This window comes from Sciurus vulgaris (genome assembly GCF_902686455.1).
Source record: "Sciurus vulgaris genome assembly, chromosome: 1".
Classification (NCBI taxonomy): domain Eukaryota; kingdom Metazoa; phylum Chordata; class Mammalia; order Rodentia; family Sciuridae; genus Sciurus; species Sciurus vulgaris.
The window spans coordinates 157,342,332-157,364,194 of NC_136461.1; the positions used below are offsets into that span (position 1 = coordinate 157,342,332).

Here is a 21,863-nt window from a genome sequence, read left to right on the forward strand (position 1 = left end):
GGTTGGCCTGACTTTTGACTATTTCAAGTGTATAATTCCAGGGGAGCCCAGATTGATTCTCTCTCTCTCTTTTTTTTATACTGATGATTGAACCTAGGGGCCCTTAACCACTGAACCACACCCTCAGCTTTTTTTTTTAATATATATTTGATTTAGAGACAGGGTCTCACTGAGTTGCTTAAGGTCTCACTAAATTGCTGAGACTGGCTTTGAACTTTCGATCTTCCTGCCTCAGCCTCCTGAGCCGCTGGGATTACAGGCTTCATTCTCATTTTGAGATGACCCCATAGTAATTCCTTACTTCCTGAATTCCAGAGCAGGTTGCTAGCTAATCTGGATTGTTCAGGATTCTGGATGATGTGACACACTGTAGAATTACCTTCCAGAGGCCACAGAGAATTTCTTGGGGAGAAAACAGTGGCCTTGTTGTAGAGTTCTGTACCTGCTGCAGAAGAAATCCCAAAGTAGTTTTTCTTTCTAACCAGTCCAATAATGAGTTTTAGCCCCCAGTTCAGTGGTTAACAGTGTGGGCTCTGGGGAAAGGTAACCTAGGTTTATATGCCTCCTCTGACAGGTGTTGAAATCTTAGTCAAATTGCTTATGCTCTCCATGTTTCAAAATTCCTTGTTTGTAAAATGAGGTCACTGCATATATTTAATAATATGTCAAGGGTGTATGTTAATGATAAGCCTAATGGTTTTTAAACATTTGGCACAGTCTCTGGAACACAGAAGTACTCAAATCACCACCACCAGATAGTGCTTACCCTATGTCAGGTGCTCTTTGTGTATTTTATATATGTAACTCATTTAATTTTCATGAAATAATATGATATATATCACATTCCCCTTTTACAGATGCAGAAACTAAGACACATATCAGATAAGGAAATTGTGTGAGACCATACAGCTAGGAGACAACAGATTACCTCTAATGCATTTTAACCCAGGCCATGTGGCTCTGGACTCTATGCACTGAGCCACTGCTACTTGTGTCTTTAAAAAGATGATATTTTATTTACTGTTTTCTTTCCTGTAAGTCTTTCCAACACTGTGATACAGCTATGACCCCTGCTTCCACAGGTCTTAGGCCCCAGGAAAAGCAGTGGCTGACTCCTTCCATTGCTGAGCCACTGTGATCCATGCAGTCATTTGCTACTTGCATGATTCCCAGGGTAAAGAGGAAAAGATATAGGAGGGTCTGAAAGTCTGCATGTGGGGAATTGTATTTTTTTTGATTCTGACACTTTCCTAGCTAGGTAAACTTGAAGACCTTCTTTGGGCCTTAATTTCCTAAATTAAAAAGGACAGATTCAAACTGGAATATTTTTTATGCATCTTCTACATCTAGAATTTCACAATAGATCATTTATTTATTTAAACTTAACAAACATTTACTGACGATCTGTTAAGTGCAGAGCATTGTGTTCTTTGCTGTGGATAGAAAAAAAAATTGAATAAATAGAAGCCATGATCGCAACCACAGGGAATTTTTATCTTAAATAATAGACAACTGTATAAGTAACCAAGCCCGTAATGAATGGGAAGACCTGGGTTCAAATATATTTTTCCATTTCCTAAGTATCACCTTAAACTAATTATCTAGTAATTTTCTCATTTTAAAAATAGACTTGATAATATTTTTATCATAAGATTTGAATCACTGCTTGCACTCATAAATGTTGGAAATATTCAACAAATGCTTTGAATAAATGCATTATTTAAAAAAAATCAGGTGAAATGGAGCACAGTGGTGTACACCTCTTATCCCACCTATTCAGAAGGCTGAGGCAAGAGGAGCACAAATTGGAGGTCAGTCTCAGCACTTAGTGAGGCCCTTAAGCAACTTAGGGAGAACCTGTCTCAAAATAAAAAATTGAAAAATGTGCTGGGGATGTAGTTCAGTGGTAAAGAACTTTTGGGCTAAATCCCCAGTACCAAAATAAATAAGTAAACCACCACCACCAACAGAACCTGAGTCAATAAATGGAATGAACTTTTATTTTTCTCTTCTGAATGTGAAATATGGTATAAAAAGATGTCAACAAGTAATCTCCTAATTACAAATATGTAATTTTAATATATCTCTTTAATGCTAAAAGAACGTATGCTCTTATCAGACACCTAATAAGAATCAAATGCATATTAAAATGAGAAGCATGCCATTTAGCCAGTGTATAAGTAAAGGGAAAAGATGAAGCAGAAGGAAACTAAGTTTAAATTCACACTGCCTGTTAATGGCCATGCTAGGCGTCAATGGTGGATTTTTGAATGCTGGTTAAGCTTACAGACTGACCCCTTTTAAATTTGGGGCTCACACAATAATACTGTCTATTTAGTTCAGTGCAGCAAATATTTATTTGACTCAAACTTTCTTTATGCCACATGTTCTGTTTATGCATAAAAGCTATAACCCAAACAGGAGGAATGCCCTCCTAGAGAACTTTAGAAAGAACCCAGTTGTATTTGTTAAAGTTCTAATTATTAACAGAGAAATGCTTTCTAAAAATAAGAACTACATTGTTTAAATATATGTATTATAATTTTTATTGCTATTTCTTATAACAGGAAAAAAATAAGAGGGGAAGAATTCCAGTCTGAATTCCATTGACAGGAGATGTTCTCATAAACTTGAAATAGAAAAAAATAAGACTGTGTCTCAACTAAGAAAAACAAACAGGAAAATAATGGGATGAAAGTGTCAAGATGTTAAAAATATTTGTCTCTTGGTAGTATAATGATCATTATGAATAAATTTTTCTCTCCTTCTGCACACTTTTATGTATTTTCTGCATAACCATGCATTTATGTAGCTACCAGAAAAAAAATTTGTAAGGAAGATGTTTATAACATTTGACTTATTAATTCTGTTCCTAAGTTTCTTCTTAAAAATAGAACCTACCAGAAGAATACCAAGGCGAATAATTTCATTTAAAGTAATTAAAAGGTTAAACTACATCCTTGTTCCAGTAGTCATTATTTAACACAGTTTTTGGATCTTTTGGCTTTTACAGTGCATTCAGCAACATCTGGGAATATTGCACTCACTCCAATTAAGTAACACTTTGTTTTCAAGCAGATCTCTAAGTGCTAACCAGGTTCTAGTTGTTCTGGGGAAGGCCCACTCCGTGTGTTAATCTGTGATATCGTGATGCAAATCCACAGGAAACAACTCATCCCTCAGAAATTCTACAAGCTGTCCCCTTTAGCCATTAACTATATAAAAAAGGGGGATAATCTCAAACTAATCAATAATAATAATAATAATAATAATAGGATTCTTATGTAGAAATTTATATTCTGAAACTTGAGAAGCTTAAAGCTCGAAAATTGCTTACTTCTTGTGTATGAAGAGGGAGGATCTAATTCATTGAATTCTAGTGGGCAGGCAATCCTTTTGACAGTGATTGCTACTATGTTTCATCTTCTCATCTTTGGAAAGTGCGGTGACAGATGTAAATAGGAATTACACTGGGGTGGATGCTCTCCTGGCTTCTGAGGCACTGGGGCTGGTCACTAGGGAGTAAGAATGGAGAGAAGGGAGGTACCTAGGAAATTTTAGGCTCAGTTCCTACCTGGAAAACCCAGGATGCTGTTACAACACGCTTGACATGAAGGAGGATATCTGAGATGGAGTCCTGTCACCTTCAAGTTTTTTGAACTTGAGCAAGTCATTTAACCACTGCACAGTAAACCTCTGATTTAATCTATGCCAAATTAAAAAAAAGTGAGAAAAATGTATAAGTATTTGCATTTATTGTGAGGATCAAAGGAGAAAATGTGTGCAAAATTATCTTATGAGGTGTAAAATTTGGTACATAGATCAAATATATTAATATTCAAGGGTATGTTTACCTTGGGATACATAGGATAGTGTCTTTTACTTGGTCATTATCAATTAAATATTTATTAGATTTATTTGGTGAGACAGGACATAAGCTGGAGATAAAGTGATGTTTCAGCAGCTATTTTAATTAGAAAAACTAAGGTTCCCTGAGTGTTGTAAAATTAAAAGATGGTTATCAAATTTCACATAGGAACAGAATTCTTGGCATTGGGCATTCCTGGACAGGTGGGATAATGTGTGGTCATTTGAGTCAGTGTTCTACTGGTGGCTAGAATTTATCTATTCTTTCCTAGAGCACCCGTTGGATCCAGTTGACTCAATGTGACTCATTGGTTCAGTGATTCAGCCAGTAAATATTATTTAAGAACTAACTATGTTTCAGACACTTTACTAGCAATGGTTTGACATGGAGGTAAGAAGAGACAAACATACTTCCTGTCTTTATGGAACTTACAGCATAGTGTGGGATAGAGTTATTTGTCAGGTAATCACATAATCCATGGCAAACATTATTGCTTAGAAGGAGAGATACCTAATTCCACAGGGGTATATAATTTCTATGCTCAGGTTAATCATAGAGGTTAGGAATAATTCTTTGAAAGGGAGATTCATGGCCAAAGGCTTTAATCTGTAGGCCAAAGGTAAAGAAGGGAGAGAGCATTCCAGACAAAGGGAGCAGCTTGTACAAAGTCCCAACCTCAGAACTTACCACTGTTTATATGCTAGTTTATCCATCTTGATTTTGTCAATGTATTAAACAAGTTTTATAGAAAAAGGATAAAAATATTATATTAGTCAGTGTTCCATGACTGTAACAAATACCTGAAACATTCAACTTATAAAGAGAAAGATTTATTTTTCATTATGGTTTGGGAGGTTCTAGTCCACATTGCTTTCAGGCTCTGATGGTGAGGCAGTACATCATGGCAGGAGCATCTGGTACAGCAAAATTGCTCCCCTCATGGCTGGAAAGTGGAAGAGAAAGGAAGGGGAGGGGCTGGGGTCTCATCCCCTTCATGGACACACAGCCAGTCAATGACCAGAATATCCTTCTATGTTCCACTTCTTAAGATTTTCACTACCTCCCACAAGCACCAAGTTAGTGACTATGTCTTGACACATAAGCCTATGGAGGACATTCCAGATCCAAACTATAACAAATAAATTCTTCTAGAACTGAATTATTTTCCTTAGTGATATAATTTTTTTCTCATTCCTTTTTTTTTTTTTTGGTACCAGGGGATTGAACCTGGTACTTAACTGTTAAGCCACATTCCTAGCCTGCTCTTAATTTTTTTTTTTTTTTAATTCTAAGACATGGTCTTGATAAGTTGCTTAGAGCCTCACTAAGTTGCTGAGTGCTGAGGCTGGCCTTGAACTTGTGATTCTCCTGCCTCAGCCTGCCAAATTGCTGGGATTATATAGGTGTGCACCACCATGCCCAGCCCTCTGGTTCTTTTTAATAGTGGCATATTATTCTATTTTTCACTAGATGTGTCATACTTCATTAAACCTGTCTCTTATTAGCAGACATATAACTTGCTTTCAAAGTTTGCAATTATAAACAATGATCTAATTGATAAATGCAGATATCTTTGATTATTGTGTGATAGATTTCTAGGGTAACTTTCTAAAACTGAAATTGCTGGGTCAAAATTTATACACATTTAACATTTTAATTGTCATTATAAATCTGTCCATTAAGAAGACTTTTGCAGTGTTTCTTTTACCTAATCTGGGAGTGAGAGATGGAGGGAGAGTTCAACCTCATTTGGAAACAAAGGAAACCCTGTCAAAAAAAAAATCTGAGATGGGAACAAGGTTACAACTTCAAGTAGTCTAGAAAATGTGAGAGTTAATGAAGATAACATATTTCCCCTACTCTGGTACTCAGTTAGGTACTGGAAATATTGTATTGGTATTAGGGTTTTCAAAACCTAATAATAGAAATTATGCCCCCTCCTTAGTTGGTAAACCACCAGTCTGGTGCAAAGTTTTGAAGGAGATGGTTTGAAGCCAGGCACAGTGGCACATGCTTATAATCCCAGTAGCTCAGGAGGCTGAGGCAGGAGGATTGTAAATTCAAGGCCAACTGCAGCAACTTAGCAAGGCCCTAAGCAACTTATTGAGACCTGGTCTCAAAACAAAACAACAACAACAAATGGGCTGGGGTTGTGACTCAGTAGTTTAGGGTCCTGGTGCTTTCTCCACAAAAAATAAAGGAGATCCTTTAAGGGGATGAAGTGATTGGTTGGGGAGTGCTTCCTATTTGAGCTGAGTCATTTCAATGAGTAGGATTTTGGAGTGGAAGTGGTTTTTGTGTCAATCGTTAAACATCCCAGAATTTGAGTTTGCAGAGTGGTAAGTAGATTTGTGTAGCTTGAAGAATAGGGTCCAGGAGATAAACCTGGGAAAGCTTCTGGTATCAGTCTGTTGGGTAAAGAATGCTTTCTACTGCAGGTGATAAGAAGTACCAATGACTTTTAAAAACTTATTTTTTAAAAACTATTTTTCTAAGTTAGAAAATCTGCATGTAGGCAATTGGAATTGGTTCAGTGGCTCACTGGTGTCGGGCTGGTGTCTCTAGTTCTCTTGACCCTTCTCTCATGGTGGCAAAATGGCTGCGTCTGTTTCTGGTCTCCTCTGTGTTCAAACCTAGAGGAAGGAGGAAGTGTATCTGTCTACTGCATCAGGAAAGCATAAGATTTCCCTGAAGCTCCCACAAGAGAATTTCTGTAGCTTTTTTTTAACTGGCTACCCTGTCTGATGGGAGAGAAGCTGAGAGCATGGAGAATGGATGTCACGACTGGCTTAGTCCAGCTCTGACCATTGCTGGCAGGTGTGTGCTCAGATTTCCACAGAAAACCAAGATCTTTGAAGCAGAGGGACATCCATAAGAAGAGATAATCAAACCATCTCCTCATGGGTTATTATTATTATTTTTTTAATATTTGTTTTTGGGAATTGAACCCAGGGGTGCTTTGCCTCTGAACTGTATCATCAGATCTTGTATTTTATTTTGAGAGTAGGCCTCTCAAAGTTACCAAGGTTGACCTTGAATTTGCAATTCTCCTTGCCTCAAACTCCAGAGAGGGATTGGGATAACAGGGGTGTACCTCTGTGCCTGGCTATCACGTATTACAAGGTTTCGAAGGGCCTTGTGTGCTATACAAGAAAGGTGACGTCCATCTTGGTAGAGCAAAGGCAGCCCCGTGGTTTGCATAGGTTTATAGAGGTTGTTAGTAGTGGCTGTTTCTTCCCAAATAATTCCAAGATTCTGGACTCGGGGAGTGGGGGTGGATTTTTGCATAGTGACAGTGACTGATCAAATGAACAACTCGCCTTTTTTAACTTCACAATATGATGGGACAAGAATGTGCTATCTCTTTCATCTGCAAAGCTTTTTTTGACTTCAAAAAGCATATTATAAACAAAAGCATGTCACAGGATGTGGTGATGAAAACAAGTTATGAAAGCAGTTTACATGCCACAGTTTAGGCAGTGTTTTTTGAAAATTCATACTTACACACACACACACACACACGCAATTACTATCAAGTTTTTATGAATTTCAAAATGTCTTTAATTTGATGATCATACATTCAGCTTAAATGTGCCATTGTTTTTCTGGTCACACATAGTTTTTCTTAAATATAAAAAATTTTTTGTTCTCATCAAGTCAGAGAAGCTGAAGACTGATACTGAATACCCTAAATTTAGTTTATCTTTCAGTTCATGTTTCTTCACTGTGATATGTTGATACATTTTTGTGTAGTAGAGGGATAAATGGGACTATAGAACATTAGAGTAGGAAGTCTGTTATGAATCCTACATGAGTTAAACATTAAAAGTAACCTTTTAAAAATTTAGAGAACATTTGGAATTATAAACTGGCCTTTTGTACCATAATTACTATATTCTGGTTAAATATTAAAAGTATTTTGGGATAAGAATAGAAGATTATTTTTATAAATAAACTATTACTTTTAAAAAATTCAACATTGCTGGGCCTGGTGGTATAAGCCACCTACTACTTCCAATTACTCGGGAGTATTGAGGCAGGAGGGTCACAAATTTTTTTTTTTATTTATTTTTTATTTTATTATTGTAAACAAATGGGATACATGTTGTTTCTCTGTTTGTACATGGCATAAAGGCATACTATTTGTGGGGGAAAGGAAAAAATAACAGGAGGGTCACAAATTTAAGACCAGCCTCAGCAACTTAGCGAGATCCTGTCTTAAAAAATTTAAAAAAATAAATAAATACAGGGTGGATATGTAGCTCAGTGGTTGAGCATCCCTGGGTTCAAGGCCCAGTACTGAGAAAAATAAATAAACAAACACTATTAAGAAACTATGATTTCTTATATGGAAACATAATAGAAAGATTTCAAGTCTATAGAGAGTCTTCAGGGTTATACACCCTAATATATGAATACATGGTTTGGTTACTTTTAATTAGAAATTTCTAATCATAATAAATGTTATTTCATGTTGTGATAGATAGCAATAAAAGGGTATAAATATTTCAAACGTTTACTTGACATGAGTTCCTAAATCTGTCCCACATTATTATTATGAACACACCTATGGAACACAAATGAGTAGGGGGATGCACAGGCAGAGACTCAGCAATGACAAAAACACCAATATTATCCCTTACCCCGCCCTGTTATATATGAAACTATATGGCTGATTAAATGATTTCCAAGTAATAAGCATAATCTCTTCCTCACAAGAATGCTGAAGATGATCAAACTAAACCTGCTCGCTTTTTGTCCTAGGAAGTATTCCCGTCCTTTCCCCTTCCCCTTCTGCCTTGTGGGTTGTGAGCAGTCTGGAGTCCAGTGTTGGCTGCCCTAGACATCACCCCTAAAATGAGTCAGGGCTGTTCATTCTCCCAGCTACCCTGGCTCTATCAGTGCAGGTCCTCTGGGAAGCTGATGCCCAGCATGATAGATTTATTTCGGGAGTTTCTACAAAGAACCCAAGGAGCAGACAGGGAGAAGCTTCAGACCTGTGCAAGGAGAAAGGGAAGGAAGGATGGAAACAACGAAGCTCAGATCTTAGCCCTTTTAAGAAAGTCTCAGTAGAGCCAATGGGAATTCCCATTGAAGAAGATTCCTGTTAGTTAGGAAGGGAGATTTTGGAGTGGACACTGCTGCGGACCCAAAGAAGTGACTGCTGGAGACATTAACCAGCTCTGCCCTCTGCCCAGGTGCTCTTGAAGGAAGATCTGAGCAGAGCAGAGCCTAGTCACCATACCAGCATTATCATCCTTGCTCTGGGGATCATGATCCCCAGATCATGTGGCTCCCCTGCCTGAAAGCTTTCATAGGCTCCTTGCTGGTCACAGAATAATACTCAAACATGCATTGAAGGTTTCTGAAATGCTGACATAGGATTCATTTACATTTACTTTTTTTGTATATTTCTCCCCTGATTCCAGTTCTCCAGCCATAGGCAAATTCAAATGACAGTTTGGAGATCCAGTGATGCCTTTGAGCTTCTGCTCAAATTGTTCCTGCAGCTTCTCCTTAGGTTCGCCAAATACTGATCATCTCTCCATACTCAGAAACTCTTCTCCATTGAGTTACCTTTCTTGAGCCATTTACTCAACATACATCAACTTTCCTTTGTGCTCAGACTCCATATTGTGCATATGTCTAATTTGATGTGATTTCATTTAGAAGACAGGAACTATATATCTAGGACCCTCCCAGGTTGTGCATGTACCAGTGATAATCTGATGAATGTTTATTAGAAATACATGAACCCAAATAGAGGAAAAGACATTGGTTTGTTAGAAGAGGAGATGGAACTAGAAAGCTGGAACTATTTCAGGAATTTCAAAGACATTTCTGCACACAGTTCATTGAATTCTCTTCACTTCTCAAGTTCCATTCCTGGAACTTGAACCAGATAGTGACCAGAATGGGTGAGAAGTAAGGGGTGGGGAAGCAGGTAGATCTTTTTGTCCAGCCCTTTGAGAGCACAGCTCCAGAGGGAATTAAATCTGCCTTTTGTGTAATTCTTTCCTTCCTTTCTTACATGTATCCATATGGTGTAAGATTCTCTCACCCAGTTCTTACACGAAGACTGAACTGTGAGGCGTCTACTTCCTGCTCGTGTTTATCTTTGAGTCCCCACCACCCAACCGAGGGCCTGGCAGGGAATAGGTGCAGAGTTGCACAGAGTCAAGTGTGGTGTGCAGTGAGGGAGGAAGTGGGCACACTCACAGAAGCAGAAATTTGATCATCAGAAGGCGATTGCCAAGAAATCAGAGAGAGAAATACAGCAGCTAAAAAAATGTAGCAGGAGGAGAAGAGGCAGATGGCAGATGCAGTCAAGAAACCCAAGGGGAGAAACCTTACCTTGCAATGAATGGTCAGTTGAATTAAACTAGTTCTGGTCCTCCTGAGGAGTAGATTATAGAAGCAGAAATATTAATTGGGTGCAATTTAGCAGTCTTCACTGTGTGGTCATTTTTTGCAAAAGTCCATCCTAATTTCTATAGTTAAGTTTAAAAATTAGTATATAATTAATTTCCAGTTGCAAAGCCATTCTAATCTAGCTGAGAATACATGTATAAAGACACATGAAATAGTTTGTGACATGAATTTGAGTTCTTTCCCCTTCTACATTCAATTAATCTGTGAGTCCAGATGGCTTAATTTGCAAAGTATATCTGGACTCTATCAAGGTCTCTATCTTTACCATGCAATTTTAGATGCTTGTCTCTTTTGGTCCTGCAACAACTCCTAACTTGTCTCCTTCATTCTAGTTTTGTATCTTCATCTGCCCAGAAGACAAAGAGAACTTTCAAAATAAACAATTCATGTTGTGACACTCCCCTGCCTAACAGGCTCCCAGGATTGCTGGGATACTCAGTAAAAGGTGAAGTTCTCCCTTGATCTGGCACTTGCCTCCCTCTGAGCTCCATTTCTGCTTCACTTCTTCTGGCTCACCACCCTCCAGCCACACTGCCCCGCTTTCTGTTCTTGGGAATCACCATACTCAGTACTAAAGAATGTAGGGCCTTCATGATTTTCATTCTGCAATCAAAAATAAATAAATGTTGAGTGAAAGGAACTTCAGTAGAGTAGAGGAAGGAAAACAGGGATAGGGAGTAGGGGAGGGGAAAGGGGGGATGCGAACTGAAATTGAATTCCATGTTTGTATGGTTTTGTCAGGATGAACTCAACTACTATGTATAACAATAATGCTCTAATAAATTTTTTAAATGCACGAAAAAACTTGAACTTATATTTCTAATATCATTTTTTTATTGTAAACAAATGGGGTACAACTTTTTTCTCTGTACATGAAGTAGAGGCATACCATTTGTGTAGTCATACATTTACATAGGGTAATGGTGTTTGATTCATTCTGTTCAAGTTTTTTTGTGGATTACTGATTTATACATATATCTAACTAAAACAATAAAAATAGAGGATTTTTCAAATTAATCCTCTTCTAATAGTGTGCAAAAAATTTTTAAATGCTAAAATAAAAATCAACAGAAATATTAAAAAAATTATTCTGCTTGGGACATCTTGTGTCTCTTCTTTGTAGGAATGCTGGCTTCTTTTAAAACATGTTTTATTTTTATTGAACTTGTATTAATTGTATATATTAATGGGGTTTGATTTCAATACATATATCATGCACTGCTCAAATCTGTCTAGCCTTCCCTTTATCCGTTCTTTCCTTCCCCTTCTCAGCCTGTAGTAAATCACTAGTTTACATTCAGATTGCCTCTTTAAAAAATTTCCACATATGAGAGAAAACAAATGATACTTGACTTTCTGTGTCTGGCTTATTTCAGTTAGCATGATGTCCTCCAGTTCCATCTATGTTGCTGCAAATGGCAGGTTTTCTTTCTTCTTTATGACTGAATTCTACTGAGTATACATACCACATTTCCTTACTTATTTCTTGATGGGCACTTAGGTTGATTTTATATCTTGGCTATTGTGAATAGTACCGCAAAAACATGAGTATGCAGGTTTCTCTTTGGTATGTTGATTTCATTTACTTTGGATATATACCCAGAAGTGGGTAACTCTATTTTAGTTTTTTTTTTTTTGAAGAACTTCCATGTTGTTCTCCATAATGGTCATTCATACTCTTTACATTTTAACGGTGTATAAGTGTTCCTTTTTCTCCATGTCTTCGCCACTGTTTTTTCATTCAGATTTCTTCAGTGAAGTCCCTTGACCCCCCAATCTAAGCTCTCAGCCCCTTCTCCAGCCATTTTCCCATATCACCTTGTTATAGATCTTCATGGAATTTAGTACCATCTAAAATGAGTTTATTGTCTTCTCCCTCCCCACAACATACACACTAAGAAGTTGAGCTCCAGTAGAGGAGAGTCTTCTTTCCTGTCTGTCTTTTAATTGCTCTGTTCTCAGGACCTAGCACAATGCCCTGTGCATTGTGGGTTATCACTCAAGAACTGTCCAATGAATGAATAAACAATGCCTATTGTTAGAGATAAAAAAAAAAAAGACATTATAGTTCAGAGTACTTGGACAAAGTGCTTAAAGGAAGAATGATTATAGTTGCAAAGAATACTAAGAAGCAAAGACCTGGAGGTGACAATATGTGTGTTTTTGTCCAAGGGAGTACACAGGCTTGACTGGAGCAGAAGATGCACAGCAATAAAGGTGGACCTGATATCAGAGGATGAAAGAAAGTCATTACACTGATTCAGGTGGCAAAGCACTGAAATTCTATAGGGCACCTGAGAGCTAGAATAGCTATTTATCATCCTGTTTCCAATTCTGACAAATATAGAACTGAGTACAATTCCCGAATCATGAGCATAATGAAAAAACGGTCAATCAACCTTGTGTATTTCATTTTTATGCTGGTGATGATGATTTTATTTTATTTTTGTCTTCTCTGTTTCTCATGAAATGGTTCAGTATTTGATAGAGCAGCTCCCTAAATTATTCAATCTAGAAATAGTTTTCATTTATTTGACATTTTATTTTCTCTCAGGAATGGTCCTTATAGAATATGCATTTCTTTTCCTAGAATGAGATAATATATTTGAAAGTACTTTGCAAACCATCAGATGCTACTGGAACGGAAGGTAGAATGATATTTCCTTTAACATTCTTAAGGGACATAAACCACAGACAGCATCATCTCACTGCCCTGGGTTTCCTGCATTTTATTGTAATAAGAGGAACCAATTCATTATACCTGGAGATTTTTCTCTGCTACACTCAGGAGGCAAACATGTTTGTCTACACATTGCCCGGTTACGGACTCTAAGAAAATCAACAAAATTGACATGTTTCTGAAATAAATCACAGATGAACAATCAGTCATAGAGCATGTGCATGCATTGTCAAAAGGACAAAGAACTGGGAGCTAGAGTTGTGGCTCAGTGGTAGAGTGCTTGCCTAGCATGTGTGAGGCACTGGGTTCGATTCTCAGTATCACATATAAATAAATAAAATAAAGTCCATTTTCAACTAAAGAAATATTTTTAAAAAGGACAAAGAAAGTTCTGCCATTTTAAAAGAGTTCCTATTCCTCTTGTCTCCCACTTGGCTCTTACCTCATCAGCAAGGAATATCTACCAACAGAGTCAAGGAGCGCAACAGTTTCTTTGAGCACCTAAGATTGCCATGGTGGGCTGATGGGGAGACTTATTGTGTAAGTAAGTAGAACTTACTCATTAAAGAATTTAAGGAACATACCAATACATGAGCATGTTTTTCAAAATGGAGTCTATCTGTCCCTTTATCCTCCACAAATAGCCAAGTGAAACATGGTGCCTCAGCATGATATTTCTGTGGTCACATTGATGCTTTCTATGTAAATTTTAAAAACTAATCGTTTTTTCATTTTATAGATTTCATTGGAGAAACAAGTTCTTCTAGGAGTTATTGGAATGTCTGGCCTGTCTCCAGGAAAAAGCAAGACTGGAAATGCCATTAGGAGGCAAAGGACAGACAGAGGTAACAAGAAGAGTGGGCTTGGACCCTGGCCTGGATGGAATTGCAGCAGTGAACTCAAGGGGTGAGCAGAGGGTGTGGTAGGGCCGAGTGAGGCTCTATCCGAATAAACGTCGGAAAATGGACACCCAGGCAAGAGTTTTTCAGGGAAAGAGCAAGGCAAAGGAAAAATACAGCTTTTTACATGGAGAAGTGGATAGAATATAAAAGCAATTGTAAACTCAGAGAATGAGGGAGAGAAAGATCTTGTCTAGTTTAGGAGCAGGCAAGGATTAAAATTTATATGATGGCCCAGGTAAACATGAACTTTTAATGATATTAATAGTAATATCATGATATTAATAGTAATATCTAACATTTATTGAAATACTTTCATACTAGTTACTACACTAATCATTTTCATGAATAATCTTGAATTATCTTATTAATCCTCACAGCTTCATGAGATAAGAACCATATTCATCATTGTTTTATAGCTGAGAAGATAAAACTTCAAGAAATCAAAGATGGCTCAAGTGGTACAACTAGTACCCAAACTGTCTGTCTGACCCAAAATCTATGACATAATTTCCAAAAAGCATAATATTTTTTATGTGCTTATATATTTAATTTGAGATATGTATTTATTTATTTGGCACTGGGACTTGAACCCAGTGGTATTTTACCACTGAGCTACCAGGCCTTTCCATTTTTTTTTTTTTTTTTGAGATCGGGTCTCCCTAAGTTACTGAGGCTGGCCTTGAACTTATGATCCTCCTGTTTCAGCCTCCTAAGTAGCTGAGATTACTGGTCTGCACCACCATACCTGGTTAACTTAAAATATTTAAGTGCACATATACAGAAATTAAAATTGACCTTAATTTTACCACATAATAAGAATATAGCACTTCAGATAATATCTATTCCCAAAGGTAACTGCTATTACAACTTTAGTTTATATGTTTGTATGGATATATGTTTCACACATATACAAACATATTCATAAATGTTACTGTATATTCACTGTACATATTCCTTTTATTTATGTAATTTATGTAGATCATCTTATAAACAGTTTTCTGAAACTTTTCATATTAAAAATATAGCAATCTTTCTCCCAAGTGATATCTTTCCATATTTGTGCATTTTTTTCCCAAGGAAAAAAAGCATTATAATTTATATATATATGTGTGTGTGTATGTGTGTGTATATACACACAAAATATATGCATGCATGAAAACACAAATTTTAATATATATTACTAATAAGGATTGAAACACTTTATACTTAAGAGCTCTTCTTCACTTATATTTTGCACCAACTTGTTAATTTTTAAAACTTGTGTGATTCTGATAGTGGGGAAACGTTATCTCATTTGTTTTGCATATTTTGAGTTGTTATTTAAGATGAAGATTTTTCACATATTTATTGACCTTAACATAACTAAATTTCTTAAATATATTAATACAAATATATTTCTTTACTTAACGGTGACACTGTTTTCTGTGTATCATTGTTCATGTGTGTTCAGTGAGTAATTTGGAATGTAGGGATGAAGAATGTTAGGAAGGAGTAAGAATCGTGTACAGTGTGAATTTGTAAAGTGGAGATAAAAGTTCCTTTACCTTTAAAAGGACACTTTGAATGTTAAAAATAAAAATAAAAAGATAAAAAAGAAATGAAAACACTTGGAAAGCATCATTTCTCCATGTCCTGATAGCTATTTTTATTTTGTGTTGTTGATGACATACTTTCATATCTAATCTAACCCATTTTAAATTCACTCACACTGTTTCCTACCCTTCTTATAAAAACACTTCACTTTGAAATAGTAAAAATTGCACATCCCTGCCATTCTCTCAGGTTGCTACTATCTAAAGCTTAAGGAAAGATGTCTTAATCCAGAGATAAGATTAAGAATTATCTGAGTTTTCTTTTACTTAAGAACTTAAGAACTCAAAGTAGGAGAGTTTTATAAATGAACTCAAAGACCTGAAATTTTACTTTCTTTTGATTCAGAAAAATCTAAACCTGCTTTCCCTTGGGGTGTTACGTAAAGCATATCTGTTAAATCAGGATTTTCCTGATATAAATGGACATGGACTCTCTTGACAATTTTACCTATTTAAATTCTGTCACGTTGCTGTACATATGCCTGTAGGGTCCTTCAAAGAGTGAATATTATAAATCAAAATAAAAAAATTCACTTAGTTATATCATAATTATTATCCATGAATCATTAGAAATAATCCCCCAAATCTTCATCTTAATCAAGTGCAGTTTTATTAACCACTATACATTTTTAATAGCCAGCACACTCTATTCATTGTAATTCAAGCTTGCGCCTGAGCTGCCATTCGTAAATCACTTGTTATGCGCTCCTGCTTTCTAATACCAGCTAACCTTTTGCTCTATCTTGCTGTCAAAACATTCCAATCTCATTTGATGCAATTCTATTCTGCATGTGTGCATCGCTATCTAACCTATGGAGTGGGCAAAAATAATTAGACTACATCTGAGTAGTTTTTTTTTTTTTTTTTTCTGTAAACACCTGTACTAATTAAAACCCAAATAAATGGAAAATTCTTGACAATAGTGTTCATCATTAAGAACTTCTTTTCATAGGCACAACAAACAAGATGTGGACTGTGTACAATGGCTGGTCAAAGATGGATGAATAATGGAAGCTTTATTCACTGGGCATTCCAAAAGATCCCATTTATGAGCCAGTTAAAACATGATTCATGGGATCCAACAGTGGTTTCCACACCAGTGGCAGGCTGGCATGAAAGACCCACATGTCCAGGCCCTATGAAATGGTAACCCTTTTTACTGCCTGAAACAAAAGTGATTCCATGCCACTTCCCATGTAGATTACATACTTCTATTGACTTTTCCTTGGTTGTTTTACAAAACATGGATCTTAATTTGCTTGGCTCAATCACACGGCCATTTTGGTGCTCAGTCATAGGGCCTCTGTCACCCCATACCAAAAGCAGTTAGAGAGACATCCTGAAGGACACAAGAATGGAAATCTCCATGTAAAGAGATTTAATTAATGGTGTAGCCTTCTTTTTTATTTTCTGTTACCTGATACTTGAAACACAAATGATGTATTTTGGCTGGCAAACGTTTTCTTCCTGCTTTCTGTTTTTATGCATATACTAGCTGAGAAGGACACAGGAAGATCATACTGGTTTAGATTGTTCTGAAGACAAGACTAGAAATTAAGTCTCCAGCAAGAAACCACCTCATAAAGATGTACAAATATGGCATCTTAATAAAAATTATACATAAATCTCATACAATTTGTAACTCTTTTTTCCATTCCTCTAACAATAATCGTTATATTCCTTTATTAGAGACACAGGCCCTTTGCTTGTTCATAGGAACACAGGAGCTATCCTTTATGTGGAAATGAAAAACCTATCTGGAAATGAACTATTTGCTCTCTGTGTGCAGCTTCCCACCATTCAAATTCTCTGAGAAAAATTTAATTTTCCTTATATGGGTGTAGTGTCAGATTTCATTATTTTCTTTATCTGTAGTTTCTTCAGTCATATCATAGATGCAACTTGGGAACCAATTCTCTTAAAATAAAAATGAGCTTATAGCCTTTTATTGCTTCTACTATTGAAATAAACTAGAGGGAAAAAAAGATATTGGCCTTTGCTTACTTAAGGAAGTAGTGTAATGTCATTGCAGAGAAAGACCTCAAATGTATCATGGAATTTCTGCAGGAAAATTGGACTTGGCTTCAGTGTGTGGCTGAATGCCAAGGACCCAGATTAGTATAAAATACACAGTATCTGCTCTGCAACAGTTTTTGATATAACAAAGGAACCCAGATTAGTATAATGTATTTGCTTTATGCATAAACATAGGGTATGTCACATGAAAGACAACTGAGCATGACCCTGAATGCTGTGGCCTGAGCAAAGGAGGGCAGATCTCAGTGTGCCCAGATTCAGAGAATGATTTAAGAGATTAAAAATACATGGCAGTTATGGGGTGTTATCTCTATATATTGATGCTAAGAGATGCCAAATGCAGTACTGTGTATTTCAAGGGTTAAATAAGAAAAATTTCCCAGTCCCTAAAGTACTCCTTCATGAAATTTTGTATAGAAGTTCCAGAATTTAAGAACAGAAGTATGAATACTCACTCATCCATTTATTGCTTTATTTAATTGCATTTAATGAGTCTTCTTAAGTGTAAGATTCCAGCTGCTGTGAGTATAGCCATCTTGGTCCTAGCTGCCATCTTGTCCCCCCAGTGACCTAGCACTCATTCCAAACCCTATAGGATAAACAAACTTGTTAAGATTGCTGAGCATTTCATGCTGCCCACTGATGCCTGGACTGTTTCTTAACTGATGTGTGACATTTTAAGACCTTTTGAGAGAACCCAGGTACATTCTCAGTGGTTGCAGACCACTTTTGTTTAGCTTAGCATAAAAAGCTCTTTCTTCCCACCTTGGAGTTTGAGGATTCTCCTGTCATGTTGCCTTCTAAGACACACTACTGTCTGTTGTCCCTAATAAGCCATTCTTGTGCAGTCCTAGCTCTATCTGCCTCTTTCCTCAGTCTCTCAACACCTTATGTCTTTGGCAGTGGGTTTTCATACCCTAGGATCTGGTTTTTGTGAAACACTATATTCTAGGTGCAAAGAACAATCCACACAACATCATCACTAACTTAGAGCTCAGAGCCAAATGAGTTCTCATGAAGGAAGTCATGTGAACATGTAACCATGATAAAATGTGATAAGCGTGATAAAGAAGTGTGTCTAGAGTACTGTGAGATAAAGGGCAAGATAATTCACTCTGTTTAGTTAAGACAGTAAATATTCCTGCTGACACCCCCTATTCCCCTTTCCTACTTATATTTTAGCACACTTATTATCACTTGATTTAGTAAATATTTATTTATTAACACATTTTTAGTTTTTTTTTTTTTAATTTTAAAAAATATACTGTTACTGCTTCCATCCCAAATGTAAGGTAGATTCTCTGAGAACGGGAACTTTTCAACTGTATTTAAAGTGTATATCCTTGTGTCCAGAAGAGTAGGTAACATTGCTAAATCATTTGTTGAATGAATGAACAGAATGCTGGCTCTGTGCTGGATTCTGTATTAGATGCTAGAGATACAATGGGGAGCAACGCCTGCAGTGAACCCAACAGGCAGCTTACGTTCTAAGAGGGGGAGAGAGAACCAAGCCACGCAAGTGAATGTGATGGATTCACAGACCCACCAGAGCTATGAACAAAACCTGGGGGATGCACACAGGGAGGAAAAAGGGGGTGTTGATTGCTGAGGGAAGTCAGGCTTCTGTGAGAAGATGACATTTGAATTGAAACCCAGATCACGAGAAAGAGGAAGCCATGTGAGGATGCAGAGAATGAAAGAGCAAGTTGTGGGCTGTTCGGGTTTGACTGTGTCCACTTCAAATTTCAAGCAAGTGTTGAAACTTAGGGGCCAATGGGTTGATATTAAGAGGTGTAGTCTTTAAAAAGTGATTATTTCATGAAGGATCCTCCCCTTGTAAATAGGATCAAGGCTCTTGTAAAAGACACCCTGAGTCCTTGCACTTTCTGCTGTGTGAGGACACCGTGTTCCTCCCCTCTGGAGGATGCAGCAACAAGGCGCCATCTTGGAAGCAGAGAGCAGCCTTCTCCAGACAACCAAATCTGGTGATACCTTGATTTTGGACTTCCCAGACTCCAGAACTCTGAAAAATAAATTTCTATTCTTTATAAATTATCCAATCTTGAGTATTTTGTTAGAGCAGCACCAGTGGACAAGGCTTTGTGTTACTTATAAGCCAGAGAGGACTTATGTGTCTAGAAAGAGTTGATAAGAGGTGATGAGTGGGAGGCGTGATACCACACAGGGCACTGCAGGTGAAGGTAGGAAGTTTGGAGCTTATTGTGGTCTGAAAAGGAAGTCACTAGAATATTTCAAGCAGAGGAGTGTCATGATCTGATTTTTTGTTTTAGAATGTACATTGGCTTGTAATTAGAAGTTCAGAAGGTGGTCTGTTGAAGGAGGCAGGGAAGTTTCTTCAAGGAGTCTGTTACAGAGGTGTAGAAAATTATGATCCCTGCTTGGATTGAGGTTATAGCAATGAGAATGGCAAGAACTGTTTGGAGTCTGTATATGTTATGGAGATAGAACTGATAGGACTTGGTGATGGATTCAGTGAGGAGATTGAACAACTAAGTTGGTGAGTCAGTGATTGTGTTAGTTGAGTAAAACAAAACCAGAACATCATAAGAGGTAAGGAAGGGTGGTGAGCTTCCTAAGCCTTCTCTTTGGAAACTTGAGTCAATAACCTTGAGAAGAAGACTGACCTGGAGATTACAAATTTACAGGACTTTAGTTTGACCCTGTGGCTGAGATAAGCAGAACAGAATCTGAAGACAGTCCTTTTAGCTTTCAGTTGAGGGTTATTTAAAAAAATAACTTGGAAAGAATAAATCTTAGAAAGTTGGCACACACTGTGCCAAGACACTGCCAAAACAACTGTTCTATTTATCAAATGCAGAGGAAAAGCATTTAAACCTGTAAACATAACAGTTAACAGATTGACTGCATTCCCTACATTCTAGTTACTTGTTTTTATACTACATACACAAATCTTTTTACAAGCACTGAAAGTAATGAATGAAGCAAAGAAAAATTTCTGAGTTTGATTTCAAATTTGGTTTCAAATGAATGAGGCCACAACTATTGTGCTGCCACCTATGATCAGGAGAAACCAAGGAGAAAAGAAAGAGACTAACGTATTTACTTGAACCAGTGAAAGGACATCAGTTCTTAAGATAGCTAAATAAAATTTTTTCACCCTTTTGGCTTAGAAAATGTTTTTATGTTTACATCTGAGTGCAAGAGGGTGTGGTTTTCAGGAAATTCATTTAAATATAATGAGTTAGGAAAGCTTGCATTGGACTTAGGAAATGCTGGGAAACTACTTCATTTCTCAGCATCAATTCTGTACTGGGAAGAGATCACTGTCTTGACTCTCCTGGAAAGATGTCCTGTCTGGAGCCTTCCCAGAAAAATTATGGGAAGAAGCTATGTGTTTGTGTCTAGCATCATGAAAAAAAAAAAAAAAAAAAAAAAAAAAGAGGAGTTGAGATGTCAGCAGAGCTATAATTAAACTCATTCATTTTTTTCATTTGACACATTGAAATTGCAGTCAAGTCTAATAGTACGTGACAGATCTTCAAACCTCCTTGAGGTCAGGGATCCTTCCACAATGCAGCTTTCTGTGAGCACTTAGTGCAAAGCACTTGGTGAATGAGATGAATAAAGATCTTATGGGGGAAAAAGTGACTGGCTACGATGGGAAGAGAAGCCTCTTGGATGAAGTAGAATTTTAACTTGTTCTTTAACAGAGAGATAACCTGCCGAGAAATGGAATGATGCGAGGAATTACGGCTGTGAATAATTTGCAAGTAAGATTTGCCTCTAGATCCAAATGTGGACAGACTGATCAAAGGCCATTGATTCATTCATCTCTCCCACAATTCTAGGCATTGTTCTGCACCTTAAGCATGCATGGTAAGATAAAACACAATCTCTGCCCTCATGAGGCTTATAGTCTAGTGAAAAAGAAACCAATAGGTAGGTAACTGAATTCAAAACAACAACAGCAAGAAAGAAACTGGCTTGTGCTAATAGAATGCATTGAGAAGGTATCTGGTCGACCAGGGAAATCTTTTATAGGGATTGATGACATTGAATCTGGATGAGAAGCAGCCAACCATTCTATGAACAGAGAATTTGGTCAGCAGAGGTAGGAGTTGAAGTGGTTGATATTTCAGGCAGAGGCACACAGAAATTTATGAGACAGGAAGCATCTTGATTTTTTTGAGAACTGAAAAGAAGATCTGCATATCAATTTTTGAGTCTTGACTTTGAACAAAAATGAGACTCATGAGTGATGATCTTCTAGAGTAAGGAGGAAGTCAACAGCCCAAAAGGAGGGTCAGATGTACTGGAAATATTCATTCCTCTGATAAATGTGCATTGATTTGGTTATTATTCTGGGCATT

At 37.0% G+C, this 21,863-nt stretch overlaps 1 protein-coding gene across 1 annotated transcript in view; it reads left to right on the forward strand.

Annotated features, from left to right (window-relative positions):
- The window catches only part of LOC306665236 (uncharacterized protein), a gene marked incomplete at both ends in the record, with an annotated part of 31,788 nt that extends 17,898 nt beyond the window's left edge, over window positions 1-13,890 (forward strand). The window contains one exon of the mRNA XM_079146581.1: window positions 13,720-13,890. Coding sequence (XP_079002707.1) covers window positions 13,720-13,890 — 171 coding nt within the window. The remainder of the gene's footprint in view (window positions 1-13,719) is intronic.
- Between the last annotated feature and the right edge of the window lie 7,973 nt (window positions 13,891-21,863).